An 18,629-nucleotide genomic window follows, 5' to 3' on the forward strand; every position below is an offset into this window, starting at 1 on the left:
AATTGTGTTGAATGATTCCAAGATTAATGTTTTAATAATGTATGTCGGGTTCTTGATGCCATTGACAGTGGGAAAGTAACACAGATTGCGTCTCTCAGGCACTTCCTCTGACTTGAACATCTCATGTTCCACAAACCTCCTGCCAGGGCGTTCACAAAGCAATGGTAAATATTCTTCCAGCAAATAAAACAAAGGAGATTTGAAACCATCTGAGTCATACCTGAGCTGCTTGCGGACAGTGTAAACTTGGTTATGACCTTGTGCTACCAACTCACAGATCTTCTCTGCCATCGTGACATCCTGCATGGCTTCACTGTCCAGCTCCTCTGTCTCTTCATCTTCATTTTGTTCTTCCAGAGATCTGCTCTGGAAGTGGAGGCGGGTTTGCAGTGTCCACGTCATGGTACAGGTGGGCTTTCTCTGTAGGGAGCTGGGTGTAATACCTGTCTTGGCTTTGTAGAGTATGTTTTGATTCGTTTCTTGCTCTGACCCTTTTTTTAGGTTGAACGCCCTTCCTCCGTTGACCAAACTGGCATTCCATCACAATGGCTCTGCTCCCTTAAAACCATATTAAAGATCAAGATAAAATGACTTTGTGTGCATATTGTAAAACCATTACATTCTCTGCAACAACAGCATTCAATCAAGGCATGTCCCGCCTCGACATGCAACTTGCTATTGCAAGCATTCTCATTCTAGAAACAATTTGACTGAACAAAAATCTGGACAAAATAGTATGGAAGCTTAGCCTGGCTAACGTCAGACTGGGAACCACGTGTTAATTTTCTCGTATTTGAGGCGTGGTTTACGAATGCCCAGAGCCGTTTATTGGGCGCTATCAAATGCGCCTGTATGTAGCTCATAGCCAATCGATTCAGTTATACCAGATGACGTATGTAGAGTGACAGAAATTCGACGAGGAAAAAGACGATGGGTCAAAGATTTATTTGTACACGATGGCGTTTAGCGAATATTACCGTTTGTGCAAGATAAACATGAGGGTAGAAGGTAACGTCGAGTCTGATGCCATGTTGGATCCATAGATATAAACAAACTGCTTCGGTGTCGTCATCGTCTTGCTGCTCCCTCCCCGTTCAGTGATTGGTTCCCTTTTTCAGGGGAAAATTTGGTCCATGGTGTCCAGACTGCCTAGCAGTGTGAATAAAATCGCGCTGCGAGCAAGGCAGTATGGGGAAACCCAGGCTAATGGAAGCTTGTTTACACCATAGAATAAAAAATAAAAAAGGGTAATTGTGACTAGGGTAATTATCTCACAATTCTAATTTTTTGTCATGCAATTGCGAGTTTACGTCTCGCAATTCTGACTTTTTTTCTCAGAACTGTGATAAACTCGCAGTTGCGAAATATAATGTCAGAAATGTAAAATAAAAGTAAAAAAATAAAAGTCAGACTTTTCTCAGATTTGCAAGTTTATATCTTGCAATTCTGACTTTATTTCTCGCAATTGCAAGTTTATAACTGTGAGATAAAAAGTCGCAATCATCTCTTAAATTGTTTTATTCCATAATGATTTGGTCTGTTCCCCCCCCAAAAAAGATCAACACCGTAAATTTTAAATTCACATACAATGCTTTTTAAATGTTTGGGGTTGGTAAGATTTTTTAATAGGTCTCTGAAGCTCACCAAGTCTGCTTTTTTAAATCAAAAATATAGTAAAAACAGTAACATTGTGAAATATTCAAAATTATCTCAATTCAAAATAACTGTCAGACTACATGACTAAACATTGTCGTGTCTTTCCTTTTTATAAAGAAGAGTCTGAAACATCAATTCAGGAACTAAAAAATCTCTTTATCTCTTTATTGCTCACATTCACTTGAGCATATAACTTCGTCATCATTCTATAACTCCACCCATTACTTATGTCTTAAAGTAACAACGCTTTATACATAACGCTTCTTCCCCCCAAAACAGAATGTCCTTTTTTTCCTTTTTTTTTTTTTTTTTTTACAATAACAAATGTCAACACAAGAACATCTTCAGTTAATTACTGAATTAAATTGAAATAAAGAACTTAAACTATCAGATTTTGTAGTCTCATTTTCTTTCTTTTTTTTATCACTAGAAATCAAGTCTTTTAGGTGGGCGTCTTTCCCTAGTGGAACGGCGTTCTGTGCTTGAAATGGGCTCTGAAACAGATATGTTGGATCTTGATTCTGGTTGTTTTTCCAAGTTTTGCATCTGTGGAATTTTTTTACAGTCTATGAGCAGCACCAGTGTCTATCTCCATACACACCGGCTCTCCCTCAATGACAGATGTCACCCAATAGCCTTTGGAGTCTCCTCCCACGGCTAGGAGGAATCAGTGTCGTCTGTGTACTTGCAACTTGACTGCATTGTATGTATACACATTCTTCTTGTTCTTTGATGGGCCAGGCATTTTGCTGAATTTTTGTTTTGCAGCCTATTGTTTTCCTCTGCAAGCACGTTGTATGTGGCTTTTTTTTTCCACAACTACGACACACCAACTCTTTACTCCAACAATCAGATGCAAGATGTCCGGCTATGCCACATCTAAAACTTGTAAGGGTTAGTGCCCGACGAGGTGTCCATTGTCAGGTATTAATGGACGACGGCGAGCGTGTCGAACGGTTGCCTCCGCCGAAGTCCATTAACACCTGACAATGGTCACCTCGAAGGGCATTAACCCGCTTATACCATGGTCACTTGCCAAATAACACATTTTTTAAATATTAGTTTATATTTTAATTAGTTTTACAATCGAAATATAAAGTTTTTACAAACAATAACTTGGTTTCCCTGGTTACGCCTGACGGTTTATTTTACTAGGTGTCCTCAATCACTTTTTAATGGACACCCTGCAGCCAATCAGAATCGAGTATTCACCCAGACCATGGTATAACAACATTTAAAACAAATCGGCTGTTCAAAAAAAAAACATGTAGTTTATAATAATTAAAAAAATGGTAATAAAAAGCAACAAACACAATAGTGCAGATTAACTATGGGTGCCATCATTGTCTTTTGTGTATGAGATGATTGACTGCTGTCTTTTCTCCACAAAGATTCCTATTTAACAGAACAGAAAGAAATGGCAGAACCGGACAGCAACCAATTTTCTTCATTATTCTTTTCATTTTCTGTTAGTTCTATTTCATTTCTTCATTATTAGATGTTAACTACTACATATACACACACACTCACCAGCCACTTTATTAGAGGACATTTGAGTGTAGTGAACTGATGATCTGAGATGATTTGAGCTTTGTGACATTGTGCATTATCCTGCTGGAAGTATCCATCAGAAGATGAGTGCACTGTGGTCATAAAGGGATGGACATGGTCAGCAACAAAACTCAGGTAGGCTGTGGCATTTAAACAATGCACACTTGGTACTAAGGGACCCAAAGTGTGCTGAGAAAATACCCTCACACCATTACATGCATTCAGAGATGCACTTCTGCAGACCTTGGTTGTAACAAGTGGTTGCTGTTGCCTTTCAAAAGTGCTGATACAAGTCATATGACATCTGAAACGATGAGAGCAATCCAGCAGATTTCCACATGTGGCAGATTGTTCACCTATTAGAGAAAACTGCACATAACTTGAAATACTAGAGCGCTGGTGTGGTGAGGGTTACTGCATGAACCCAAAAGAATCCCAGCACATCTTTGAGTGTGTCCTCCTCAGCCAAGCCAAGCAGCTTTAACAGGGTGAAATAGGAGAAAAGCCAGGGACGGGAAATATCCACAACCAACCAAATGCTTCTTCACAGGCCGCACTCCAATAAAAGCGGCTTGTGCTCTAGTCTGTGGAGGCAGGAGAAGCCACCAGAGCAGTTGAGCACTGAACAAAATAAGACATTTTAGTGAACAAAAGAAATGAGTCAATGCAAGAATGGTATGTTCACTTTAAAAATGAATTTCAACACAGATTTATTCATGAACCCAACAGTGATGCTGGCCTTAACAAACACCACTACATACACACAAAGATGACTTATATATATATACACATCTGTATATATACACAGGGATGGGCAGTATTTCAGATACATGTATTTAAAATACGTATTTGAAATACAAAATACTATTTTGTATTTTAAAGCCTTTGGAAAAAATCAAATGTATTTTGTATTTAAATACATTTAAGATGAGTATTTTTGTATTTTCAAAATACATAAAATACTTTATGCCAGTCAACCTCTATCAGGGCACTGATTTTGTGCATCAACTAGTTCAGACATTCACATCATTCAAATCATTTACATAGATGGGCCTATTTGTGGGCTAAGCAAATTTATCCGTGCAGCTTCTAGTGGGCAGGAATTATTGGAACGTTGGAGTGGAAAAAGAAGCACTGATGAATGATACAACACAAACATCTCCAGCTTTTAGTTTTATTGTACATAAAAATAATCAAAAAGGGGTTAATAAATAGTGTCTAAACTTATGGAAACAAATAAACTTTACATAAAATAAACATAAAATTACTTAAAAAGCATTGGACAACCTGCAAAAAAAAAAAAAAAGAGTTTGAAATTCAGTTTATGCTGTGGAATCAAACCTGTTATTGAGAATTGTGAAACCATGGTATTGTTACTGTGAAAAAAAATTAAGATTTTGGTCATATCGCCCATCCATATTCTTTGCTAGATAGCAGAGAAGGTTCCCACAGTTTTACATACAGTATGAGTTTTTAATAGTGTTCACCACAAATAATAGACTACATTGTAACCAGAAACAAGTATATAAATGGCTGCTATTTTGCATAAATTTATTTGTAATTGCCAGAAAGAAAGAAAGAGAGAAAGAAAGAAAGAAAGAAAGAAAGAAAGAAAGAAAGAAAGAAAGAAAGAAAGAAAGAAAGAAAGAAAGAAAGAAAGAAAGAAAGAAAGAAAGAAAGAAAGAAAGAAAGAGATGAGGTTAGGAATGAATGAAAATACTGTATTTGTATTTAAATACATTTTTCACACAGTATTTTGTATTTGTATTTAAATACATTTTTTTCACACAGTATTTGTATTTGTATTTTAAATACATTTCCATGTATTTATGCCCATCTCTGCACCCCGATTATTATACACCCATTTATTTTGACATAAGAAAGCCTCAAGCAGTGAGCATGTGATTTACATACTCTCGCGATGTATCCTGAGATCAATCCACACGAGATTTTCGGCGGATGTTGATATTTTGATCCGGATTTCTGTACAGTCGTTTCTCACCGAGGCCGTACGATCTGCGTTATTGCATATATTTGAGTAACGTGTGCGAAACGCGGTCTTTCTCGGCGCTTCTTTCGGGAAGCAAAGAGGCCGAGGCGGAGGGCGATGATGGAGGACTTTGATGAGATATACGAGGAGGAGGAAGAGGAAGAAGAGGACGAGGACAGGGCCGCGGAGGAGCAGCTGCTCAAATACGCTCCGGACCCGGTGGTAGTGCGCGGATCCGGGCACGTCACTGTGTAAGACTCCCGTCAGCCCTGGATCTATTCATATAACGTTATAGATGATTAATCTACACTGATCACACCTGAGCTATTAGGAAGTCAGTGCTCATTTAGAGACACATGAGACATGCTAAGTATCAATACAACTGCTTAAGACAAATGGTAACGTTAGTAGTTTTAACGACAAGTCCCAAAACGGTTTAACAACCTAAAAAATATTTTGAATGTTCGGATACGCATACAATTCCCCTAAGAAATTGACAACTGACTATTATTTTGTGTTCCTTAGTAAAAGTAAGTTATACGGGTTTGGCATTACGCAAGAGTAAGTAAACGATTAAACTTTCATTTTAAGTGAACTACGTCTATTACAAGGATTTTCTATCTTTTAGATGCCACAGACCCCCAAATATGACAGTTCTCATGCGAAGAACCTCGGATAAAGTCCTAATTTATACTGTGAATCTAAAATATTTTTGGGCAATTGTTTTCTGTTAAGCTACATTATTACGTTTCTACACATTATAGCACTGTACTGTTGGATTGATTATTTGTTTATTCATTATTTATATATCATTATTAAATATTCACTTATTAATTTATATATTTATTACATACTTGTATATTATCTAATTTTTATTAATTTTAATCTTTTTATTATTATTATTATTTTTACACGTTGTACACCGTTTTTCTCTTTCTTTTTTTGCTACCTGGTCTAGTAAAATAAACTTTATATATAGTCTAATACACAAATATAGCTTATTACTTTAAGTCTACTTGTGCCTTTGTCGAAACTCAAGTTTGAGAAATTAAAATCACAATATTTTTAATATTTTTTTTCTTTCTTGTAGGTTTGGACTGAGCAATAAATTTGAGTCTGAGTTTCCCTCAGCCCTTACGGGAAAGGTAAGTGTGATTTCAGTGGCTTTTTCATCTCAAGGAACTACAATTAAATGTAGAATTCTTCATTTCTAATCCCAGTGAGAAGTGAAAAGTCCCAGAGAAGTCTGTCATTACTGGCATTCAGAAATGAAAGGATATAGTGTAAGACTGTTACGTTATAGAATGTTTGAAATAATTATTCACCCCAACATTTTTGTCGAGCACAAACGAGATGTTTAGTAGAATGTTCAAGCTGCGCTTTTCCACGCAACTAGTTGTTAAGCTCCAAAGTGTGTATTTTACAATGTGGCGCCACATACTATTCTGAGGTCTGACGTCTTGAGTTCTAGTTGACTGCTTCGTTTGTTGATTTACAGGTTGCACCAGAAGAGTTCAAAGCCAGCATAAACCGGGTGAACGGCTGTCTGAGGAAGGCTCTCCCGGTGAATGTGCGCTGGCTGCTGTGCGGCTGTCTCTGCTGTTGCTGTACTCTGGGCTTTAGTCTGTGGCCGGTCATCTGCCTTAGCAAGAGGGTGAGTTTGTTCAGAGTCACCTCGAGGGATGTTCCTGGTTTAAAAGAAGCTTAGCTTTATCAAAATCATTTGTGGTATGCTGTCAATTTCCTGGGAAAATTAGTTAAACCCATTCTTCAGTTTGTAAAAACGCAAATATCGGATTTACAGAAATGAATTTACAATGGAAATCTATAGGTTAGGAATGTGGTGTCATTTTTTGCATTCAATATTGGCAGTTTTGCAGGTCAGACAAGTTTTAATTCAATAGAATTAATAGTTACACTTTACAACAATGTTCAATTTGTTAACATTAACAATTAAAAATACTTTTAAAACATTTGTAAATCATAGTTAATGTTCATTTCAACATTTGCCAATACATTGATAAAATTAAATGTTGTATCTGTTCATATTATTTACTGGACCAGACTGAGCTAACATGAACTAACAATGAACATTTGTATTTTTTTTATACCATGGTCTGGGTGAATACTCGATTCTGATTGGCTGCAAGGTGTCCATTAAGAAGTGATAGAGGACACCTAGTAAATAAACCGTCTGGCGTAACCAGGGAAACCAAGTTATTGTTTGAATAAAAATGTGTTATTTGGCAAGTGACCATGGTATAAGCGGGTTAATGCCCTTCGAGGTGTCCATTAATACCTGACAATGGACACCTCGTCAGGCATTAACCCTTACTTAACTAACATTAACAAATATAACTAATTATCTAATGGGACCATTTTGTAAATAAGCTTTACATTTCTGCTAGCTTGTGATTTATGTTTTCTTTATTATTGTTATTTTATTTTTTTCTACAAAGTGAGGGACAATATTTTCTTTGATAATTGACTCCAGTAGATGGGGTCAGTAAGATAAAAAAAAGACATTTAAAATAAAAATAAAAACAAAATATTTCTATTTCGTATAAATTATATTTAGAAATATTCATCAAAGATTCCTGGAAAAATTATCACGGTTTCCACCAAAAATATTAAGCAGCACAACTGTGATTTAATAAATTGAATAAATTAATAATAAAACTAAATTTGAATTGAGCACCAAATCAGCATATTAGAATGATTTCTAAAGGATCATGTGACACTGAAGACTGCTGAAAATTCAGCTTTGACGTCACAGGAATAAATTAAAATTTAAAATATAATAAAAATTGCTAACATATTAAATATTATAACAATATTACTGTTTTTACTAGTATTTTTGATCAAATAAATGTAGCCTAGGTGAGATGACTTTCAAAAACATTAAAAAAAAAATCTTACCAACCCCAAACTTTTAAAAGGTAAGGGTACATTATAGAACATAACTTCTCCTGTCTTGAGTTGTGCTGAATAGTGTTTTTTTCACCAATAGACACGCAGATCCTTAGAGAAGCTGTTAGAGTGGGAAAACAGCAGATTGTATCACAAGGTACGTAGAAGGTCGTGTGTTTGTTTGCAGTTTGTATTTTACCGTCAGGTGCTAATTTTACGACACGCCCTCTGTTCATTTAGCTGTGTTTGCATTGGAGGCTCAGCAAAAGGAAGTGTGAAACCAACAACATGATGGAATATGTAAGCCAACTACAAACACGCACCCCAAACCATTTGAGCTCTTCCAAATAGAATAAATCGGACTCATGAAAAGTGTAAATTCACCTCCACCGTTTCTCTCCATCCTATTTATAGGTCATCCAAATAGAGTTCCTTCCCAAGATTCCCATCTTCCGGCCGGATTAGCAGTGGCGGGCCAGAGCTCATCCCTCCGGCGTGGTCTTCCTGAGGTGCCTTTCTCCGGTACTGTCATGGTTCTATCATGTGGCCTCGTCTCTTTTCCCTCCACACTCTTGAGCAAGAGACTCGCCTCACGTCCGAGCGCCACTCACAGCACTCCTCACCGAGAAAGCACTGTTTACAACCCACAAACACACATACTGAGGCACACGTCAGTGCCGTTTTGGTTTCGCGAGTGCATGAATACACACAGAGGGACCTTTACTGTCACGTGACTACACGGAGCCTGCGAGGAGGCCACGGAAAGTAACGTCTGAAGCTGGAAACGTCTACTATACCTTAATCACATCACAGTCTGCACACTAGCTAAGCGATTTCCTGTTGCCGACAACATCACTGTGTAGCGAATCAGTGAAGAATGGCTTGAGGAAGTGGCGGCCGTAGAATTAAACCTTTCCTGTTAATAAAAAAAAAAAAAAAAAAAGATGGATGGTAGGAACGATTAATACGGATTTTCAGTTAGCTGAAAGCCAAATGGATACGGTCAATGCACAATACATAGTTCTCCATCTCTCCTTATCACAAATCATCATCTATATACAAAGACAATCAAACACTGACTGTGCCACGCACCATCTAGACTCTGACGGGACTTTTGAGTCTAGTGGAAGTCATGGATCTGATGCGGTCCAAGTGCACCGATGGGTAGTGACGCAGCATAGATTAGATTTCTTTTGCTGGGTTTTTTTTTTGGAGCATTTTTTTATCTTTGTTTACTTGCTCAGTTTAAAAAGACGAGCAGCAAATGTTTGTCTCTTGATGGTGATTGTTTCCGTCTGTCCCTGAGATATTTTGTTTTTCATTTTGTGAGACAAATCAGAACATTTATAGGTTTGTTGGGTCATTGGAAAAATTCAACAATTTATTTGAACGAATTATTGACAAACTAAAAAATAAAATAAAATGCTAAATAATAATAAAATAAAATATGAACCCACAAACGTAGGATTTTCTCCAGGGCAGAAAGACTTTCTTTCTATTTTCACTTTATTTTTTTCATCTTTGTTTCAATCCTGGGTCAGGTGTGAAGACTAAGCAAGTCCTATGCAGGCATTTTCTCTTAGTGAACTATACTTGTGTAAATGTATCCAATTGTAGGTTAATAAAACCGTTATGTCCCAATACTCAATAAGACAATTGGTCCTATTAGGTCTCAAAACCTGAAATTTATTAAATGTGTGTGTGTGTGTGTGTGTGTGTGTGTGTGTGTGTGTGTGTGTGTGTGTGTGTGTGTGTGAATACTGATATTATTACTGAAATTACAATGGCCCTATCTCTTGTCTGATGTCATCCTAAATCCCAGGGACATCGTCTTTATTTTTCAAAAAATATTTCAGTGTATTTATGTACAATGTGTGTACAGAAATAAAACATGCCCAACTTGATTTTTGTTTTTTCCATTTACTTCTGAATTTATGCCTATATAGTATAAACGTAAATGGAAATACCGTAGCTTTAAATTTTGAGTAAATAAATACCATAGGTTTAGTTTTTTAGTGGGAAAGCATCATTAAAATGTCTTCTGAGAATGTAAACACCTAACTGTATTCTCACAATTTCAAATGTTGCTGCTAATATTAGATAATGCAGTGAGCTGTGCACAATTTAAAAACCAATAGTTGCGTCTTTAACTTTAAATAGGTACTAAGTCAATGAAAGTCATCTCTCAGACACAGTTAGACATCTATATTGTAAAAGACATCAGATACAGACAGCGAATTTAGACAGTGAAGACGCTCACTCCTCCCATGTGTCTCCATATATATTCTTCTTCCCTGTTTACAAAAAAGAAATATATATATTTACACATCATGTAAGCAAAAAAGGGATTTTTTTTTTTACTAATATAAGTTCAAAACACAATTCTTATATATACCATTATATATATATATATATATATATACATACAGACAATAATATTAGGGTCAGTACAGAATTAATATTTTTATTCAGCAAGGATGCATTAAATTGTAACAAAAAAAATGTTTAAAATAAATTCTGTTCTTTTGTACTTTCTATTCATCAAAGAACCCTGAAAAAGTATTCAGTTTCCACAAAAATATTAAGCAGCATAACTTTTCAACATTGATAATAAGAAATGTTTTCTGAGAACCAAATCAGCATATTAGAATGATTTCTGAAGAATCATGAAGTAATGGCTGCTTAAATTTTCCGCTTTGCCATCACAGGAATAAATTCAGTTAAAAACAGTTACTTTAAATTGTAATAAAATTTCACAGCAATGTTAATGTTTTTACTGTATTTTTTATCAAATACATGTGGTTTTGGTGAGCATGTGTGCTGTGTAACCAGTGTTCTCTCTAACCAAAAAAAAAATGTTGCAACACACATGTGCTGTGTCTGAAATCGCCCCCTATACCCTTAAATAGGGCACTATTTGAGGGGACAGACATTTGTAGTGGTGTCCAAAACCATAGTGGACGTTATTGAGTGCATTCATTCAATCACATAATGCACCGCAATAACGAGTGTACATCTGATGTACCCTCAACTGCTAGAGAATACCCATAATGCACTGTGAGGGTAGTACTGAATGAATCATCCATCCATTAATTTTCCAAAAATGCATTAATTTTCCACTTGTCCAATGTGGGTACAGTGTAATATCACACAGGTAAAAAATCCTCTTTAATTTGTTATTAAATGTTTAATTAAGGTTTATACATAGTTTTCATGACAGAGTTCAAGATAAATCTTTTCATTACTACCGGAGCGGCCAGTTTGCTAAGTTTCAAATGATTATTAAACAGCAAACACAAACTATGCAAAAGCGGCAGCCCGTTTTTTTCATTCACTCCTTCAAGTAAACTATTATTAGTGGACTATTGGTGGCGATTTCGAACACAGCTCTAGTTAGGACGTTGGATAGTATATTGGCAGGTCTCACCTCTCTTGGCTGGGGTGGAATCGGCCGAAGACTTCGGCAGTGCGTCTGGTTTCTGAGTCATTGTGACTTCATAGTTTTCCCTGTTCTTACTCTGTAGGTCCTTATATAGAACATGTTTCTTCTGGGCATCCTCCTCAATGTAAGATGATTCTGCTGGAATCGAGGGAAGGTTTTAAATACCACACACTTTATAGCAGGGATGGGCAAACACTAGGTGCATTCACAACATGTAATTACTGTATTGACCAGATTTCAGATTTGAACTACAGCAGTTTTTAATGCAAATGAATGATGGCACTTTAACTTGCCTGTAATTTGGGTGCCAGAGTGGTTTGCTGAATGCATGGGGTTAGTGTGAGTGAAATCACTAGCATAGGAGGCCGACTGATCCCTCTGATCATCAAGCTGAAACACTGGCTCAAAATCAGCTTTGTTTGGATCACTCAACCCTGGCTGCTCACTAGTAAACCTGAATAAAAAAAAAAAAAAAAAAATTATATATATATATTTTCCAAAACATTGGAACTTAATTTACGATAAACTGGAAGTAGCAACTGATCTTTTGTTCTGCATTGTTAGGCCCTGTTTACACCTGGTATTAAGATGCGTTTTGGTCGATCGGATCACAAGTAGTCGAGGGAGAAACATTCCCGTTTACACCTGGTGTTTTAATCCATCTCTGTTGTCCACTTTCAACCACTTCTGTCCTAATTTATTTAAATGAAGGCTCTACGGGTGGGTAAATGTATAGTTTTCTTCAGATCTTTCGATCTAATGGACAAAATAAGCTCACGTGATTTACATATGAATGCGCCCAGAGAGGACTGAAAACACACGGAGAGCAATAGCTTTTTGTTTCTGCTCTGATAGCCGCAAGACCGTGTCAAACGCTGTAAATGCATGTTAAAAATCAGGAATGGTGAGAGAACATTGTGCTTGGTACGTTTTTCGTCTTCAAACCGAACTTGGGTCTCCAACTGACAAAGTTTAAATCCCGTCTGGATAGTGCGCTTCCCATAATGTTTAAGCATTAGGTCAGTAGGAGGAGAGTAGGCAGTCTTTTGTGGCTGTTCGAACACATTCGACCACATGAGCGTCTACACTATGAAAGTTACTTCTGGAAGTGGTCAAAAGTGGACAAGCAAATGTGTTAGACCTCATTTACACCTGCATAGCGTCGTCCACTTGTGATCCGATCGACCAAAAGGCATCTTAATACCAGGTGTAAACAGGGCCTGAGATGTAGGCATTACACTCAAAAGGAGGTATACAAAAGGTATATAAAAAGTCCGGCATTCGTCAGCAGTCATTTTCACCAGAAGGTCCAGTTATGACATTTAGATTAAACATTATGTGCTTACTTTGGTGGTCGGTGGTGCTGTTTCTGTCTCAGTGCCTCCCCTAGTGGTGAATTCTCCAAGCTCATAAACTTCTCCTGGCATGTCTTCATGTATGATATCTTCCCTCCGAGGTACCCACAAACACCAGCAACTAACACATACATGATGTACAAACATATTTTTAACATTCAGTCTAACAATAAACCATCTCACAGTTACAGCGACAGTAAATTTTACTCACAAGCTACTTTAGGCAATGATCCAAATCTGCCAGAGGACGTAAGAGCTCCTATAAAAATGAAATCAAAATATTTACATTATTGTTTAAAGGTTTAGTTTTGGGTAAGATTTTTAACAAACCCACCTCTAGAAATAAGGAACTGAGTGAAGGCCATGCTGGTGGCAGATATAGGGAGAGCTGTATGTATGTAAAGGCAGAAACATAAATCAGTTATGATATCAATAAAACCACAAGCATAATAATGGATAAAAACACTGAATATCTACTCACATCTGTACCAGAAGCTTTCCTGATTGCATTCCCTGAACACCTTCCTCTCCTCCTCAGTGGGGTTGTAGTCAATTCCAATGGGACCCTACATACACATATTGAAACATATCATATTCATTTATATATGTATATACAGTATATATATATATATATATATATATATATATATATATATATATATATATATATATATATATATGTGTGTGTGTGTGTGTGTGTTTTTGTGTGTGTGTGTGTGTGTGTATTTTACACACACACACACACACACACACACACACACACATATATATGAATATCAAGTTTTCTACAGCTCTCTAAATGTGATTAATATTTTAAATATATTATACAGTATATGTAACATTAAAGTATTTATTAAATAATATCAATAATAATACTATCATAGTATAATAGTACTATAATAATAACATTATAGTAATAATAATATCCAGAACATTGTATAATGGCAAGAGAGATGAGATCTAGCATGCATTATGATGAGGTCTACTCATCATGTGACGCAACAGTGGAGACCAACAGCATTCAGCATTACAATGCATAACCTGGCAAAATTAATCTGTCCTTTTCTGTATTTTTAAGTGATATTTTGTTACCAAACACACCAAGGCTGCATTCCTTGGGCGTTCAGGGTCCGCTCGAGACTGCTGGGACATTGTGCATCCTATGTCTTTGGCTGTTGCTCTCTCTCCAGTTAATAATGTCAAATGTACGGGAACCTTCTTCCTCGACTGTGCGGTAGGAGTTCATCATGGTGACCAGCTGTCAGTGCCATCATGCGGTTTGACATGGAATAGCGTCTACAACTTTGTTGTAATTTTTGCCTAATCTCAAAATGGTCGTAAAACATTAATAGGCTACATATTTTACACCAAACTATACGAACGCGTTTTTCAAGTAAAATAACATATTGGGTCATCATCGACGAACTTCAGGTCGTCAGGTAACGTACAACCTTGTAGTGTGAATGCAAGTCTAAATGTATAATTGTTTTGTGTCGTGATGATGTGTTCGTAGTTCAGTGCAGTGGTTGGTAAAATCGATACTTTTATTCAAAAAGAATGCATTGAATTGACCAAACGTGATAGTAAAGATATTTAAAAGATTTCTATTTCAAATAAATGCTGTCGAGCTTTTTATTCATCAAATAATCCTGAGGGAAAATACGTGTTTATATAAAAAATATTAAGCAGAACTGTTAAATTGATAAAAATACTTTAAAATAGAAATGATTTATTTTAAATTGTAATGATATTTCACAATATTACTGCTTTTATTGTCTTTGACGAAATACTAAATGCACACTGTAAAAAAAAAACATTAATGTACTGTATTATGGGGGGGGGGGGGGCACTATGGGAAAAAACTGTTAATAGGTTAGCAGTAAGTAGGCTACCAAATAGATTGTCATAGCAGTGTGCGTTGTTAGATTTACCGGATTAAATAGCAATTTTCTTGTTTTATGCTGTAAAATTTAAACGTTGTTCTGTAAATATTAGTACTGTATTTTTGTAGTTAATCTGGCAACCTTAGTTGGCAGGATTTTTTATTTAATTTTTTACATATATATATTTTTTGCATGCTATTCTGACATTATTTATCAGTGCTCTGGTGGTTTTAGAAGTGGACTGAAAACAGCTGGTGGCTCCATTAGTCTAAACTGGGAAATCAGTTATTCAGTGATCGATCAGCTCCACACAGAATTGTATTGCTCCTCTCCTTTTCAGGTCACAGGGTCTGTCTGTTATACTATTTTTAGCCTCCATTCTATTTTTACTTTCATTTTTAGTGTAGACTGTTTATCAGTTTATCTAATGCATGATACGAATAATAAACAATATTACTTCATGATAAGGAAATATTTATTTTGAAACATTTAATACAAACCTTTAGATTAATCGGTGTTTGTTCATTTACAATTCTAACTTGTTTTATTTCTGACTGACTTCATTTCTGTGGATACACTAATTGTACTTTAAATAAACTTTGCAAAATATATCAAAACGTCAGTATTTTGTCTCTCTAGATTTTACATTTAAAATAGGTGAAACCATGGTTTCCATTGTGACAAATGCTCTATTGGGGGATGCTGTCCTAATATTCACATTCAGTCTTTGTAAAGTATCATTCTGATGCACAAAGTGTGAAAACTGGTTTCATATGATCTAATATCGCTATAATTGATAGCTATTATTTTCAGTTACAGTAGTTGACACTTAATGAGTGCTTTTAAACCAGCAGAGAGCACTGCAATTTCACTCTGAAGTCACAACTTCCTCTTCAAAGAGATTTGGTGTAAGTGCATTGCTAGACTAATATAAGTCCTAATATGACATCTATGTAAATATATTAGGATTGTTTCCCCCAGAGCCCTGTGAGGACTGGCCATTTGTCCAGTTTCCTTGCGTACAGGCCAACATTCTGGAATAGGCTCCAGCATCCTTGCATCCACATGTAGTTTGGAAAATGGATGGATGGATGGATGGATGGATGGATGGATGGATGGATGGATGAATGGATGTTTCCCCCATTGTCATAATAAAGATCTCATTCATTCAGAAACTGATTGTCATGTGATCCAGTGCGGATGCAGGGTCAACAGGAATGTTCATGTATTGATCAGTGCCCTAGATTCAGGGTTCACACACACACACACACACACACACACACACACACACACACACACACACACACACACACACACACACACACACACACACACACACATTCGTTTTTTGTCCTCAGTAGAGGACATTTTGCTTTTTTATTTCTCGGAAACCATACATGTCACAGTTGTAAATCTGGTATATCTCATATAAGAGGGAATGGGCTGTTCAGTGATTCCCATTTTTGGGGATACATCCTCTCATAGTTCTTTAAAAATGTCTGACCATTCACAGTTCAGCTCACAGTTCAGCTAATTTTATGGAAGAATAGGTAAGTTATTTTGGCAACTTTTAAATTATTTTGTAACTTTGTACAATTTAAATGTATTATATAAATGTAATATATTTTAAATTGAAATAGAGAAAGAAATATGTTACGACAAAGTTTTAAGTGTTATTTTAGTATCATTTTCATTTTAATTTAAGTTAAAGTTTTAGTCATTTTGTTGTGTTTTTGTCATTTTTATTTATTAATTTTATTTTTCAGTTTTAATTTTAGTTTAGTTTGTTTTTTGTTGTATGAAATGTAGTTTTTTATATTTAATTTTATTTCAGTAACAAAAATGTTTTTTTGTATGATTTTAGTTTTAAAGGGATAGGTATAAATGCGTGTGTGTGTGTGTGCGTGCGTGCGTGCGTGCGTGCGTGCGCGCGCGTGTGTGTGCGTGTGTGTGTGAGATGTTTTTTGAAAATGTGAAAATGCAGAAAGTTTTCTGTAAAGGGTAGGTTTAGGGTAGGGTTACTGTAAGGGGATAGAAGAATATACAGTTTGTACAGTATAAAAATTATAACGTCTATGGAGAGTCCCCATAAAACGTGAAAACACAACCTGTGTGTGTGTGTGTCATAGAAACAATTGTGTAGTAACATCCAGGCTTCTTATTAGGACTTTCATATCCCAAACATTAATATCCAGACTCCTTCGCAGTCATTAGCAGATGCCACACGTGGACACTTTGAACCATGTGCATAAATGGACACACACACACACACAGACACACAGACTCCCCTACCCCCAGAGTGTTATCAATGACGTGGTAAACCTTGTACAGGGGAATCCTAAAGACTCTGCTGGGCGTTTATAAATGAGAGGTTGTTGGACTGAGCCACTCTGAACAACAACAGAACTGAAACAGATCACCTGGACACGTGTGTCTCATCGAGTGGTCTCCTTCAAGACAAGTGCTTGTGTTCATGGCTATAGTTTTGTCAGTTATGGTCTACAAGTAACTACCTGTGCACTGGCTTCAGGTGAGACAGGTAGAGAGGGAACACGGTTCAGACCATAGATAAGTCACGTATTGAACTCAGGCAGGTGAAGTGGGCTGAACATAACCACGCACACGGCTGAAAGATTCGGAAGTGTTTGGACAGCTTTAGCTTTGAGAACCATCAGGTGAGTGCTTTGTGAAAATGCCTTTATTAAATGATATTTTTAAAAACATTTCAAGTAATATATATGTGGTGACACTTTACAATAAGGTCACATTAATTAACGTTGGTTAATGCATTAACTTTAAATAATGATATTAACTAACAATATGTTTTAATGTGATAGTTAGTTCATAAAAATATGACTTTCATTGTTAGTTCAAGTTAACTCCATTACAAAAATTAACAGATACAACTTTTGATTTTAATAATGTTTTAGTAAATGTTGAAATTAACTAAGATTAATAAATGCTTTATAATACATAAATGATCTGTTAATTCAAATCATCTATTGTCATTGAATTATATCATAGCTCTTATTATTGATTATATGTTAACACACTTAAAATTCATCCTATAACCTTTTGTGACACTGCATTATTTAATTTAACACTTTCTATTATTCCAGCCAAATAGTTGTAGCATTCTTTAAAAGCTTTAAAACAACAACATCCAAAAGATGTTGTACCATTTACATTAATATTTAGACATTCATTTAATTTTTGCATATAGCCAATAACATAAGATGAGCCATGCACGTAGTCATTCACATTCTGTTCATTGTCAGTGCTGAAGCCAGTGCGGAAATTGTTTGGCACAGTACAGAAATCAATATAAAACCATGTGAGTTTGATCAATCGAGGAAGCTCTGATTATTGAGAAGCCCTGTGTGTTGTGTCCATTTACTTACAAAAACCAAATAGGGGGAATTCAGGATGATTGGGACACCTTTTCCCAGTCACCTCACTGGCAAAAAGTGTCCAACCTGAATTAAACCTACCAATCAAAAATGTGAACCTTGAATTTTGACAGTCAGATCATTTTTTGTCATTGATTCTTATAATGAATAATTTATCTGACCGATAGAAATCCATTACAGAAATCTTAATAAATAGTAAATTTTTAGCTTTCATATCATATCTTATTTTTTCCACACCAATAAAACAATTTCATAAACATAGTTAAACACTCTTTTATCTTTATAGATCCTGACTGGTGAGCATTGTGAAAATGGCATTCTAGATAACATTAACTTTTACAGAGAAGATGCCGCAAGCGATTACAAACTATATTTAGTTGATAAAACTGAAAAGGCATCAATAAAACAGCGACGGAATTGATATTTATATTT

At 35.9% G+C, this 18,629-nt stretch overlaps 2 protein-coding genes across 2 annotated transcripts; one reads left to right on the forward strand and one right to left on the reverse strand.

Annotated features, from left to right (window-relative positions):
• The first annotated feature begins 5,117 nt into the window (after positions 1-5,117).
• chic2 (cysteine-rich hydrophobic domain 2) lies at positions 5,118-10,011 on the forward strand. Its single transcript, XM_081361588.1, has 6 exons — positions 5,118-5,448; positions 6,288-6,342; positions 6,696-6,851; positions 8,208-8,264; positions 8,348-8,407; positions 8,522-10,011. The coding sequence occupies exons 1-6, from the start codon at positions 5,315-5,317 to the stop codon at positions 8,570-8,572; spliced, it is 513 nt and encodes a 170-aa protein (XP_081217714.1). The 5' UTR covers positions 5,118-5,314; the 3' UTR covers positions 8,573-10,011.
• On the reverse strand, positions 9,775-14,129 carry LOC308688492 (OCIA domain-containing protein 1). The gene is made up of 8 exons (XM_081361587.1): positions 14,006-14,129; positions 13,386-13,470; positions 13,239-13,292; positions 13,116-13,163; positions 12,896-13,025; positions 11,843-12,003; positions 11,535-11,684; positions 9,775-10,401 (listed from the first exon to the last, which is right to left on the reverse strand). Exons 1-8 carry the CDS (start codon positions 14,054-14,056, stop codon positions 10,364-10,366), a joined length of 717 nt encoding a protein of 238 aa, XP_081217713.1. The 5' UTR covers positions 14,057-14,129; the 3' UTR covers positions 9,775-10,363.
• Between the last annotated feature and the right edge of the window lie 4,500 nt (positions 14,130-18,629).

Source organism: Scardinius erythrophthalmus (assembly GCF_964197995.2).
Source record: "Scardinius erythrophthalmus genome assembly, chromosome: 3".
NCBI classification, from domain to species: Eukaryota; Metazoa; Chordata; class Actinopteri; order Cypriniformes; family Leuciscidae; genus Scardinius; species Scardinius erythrophthalmus.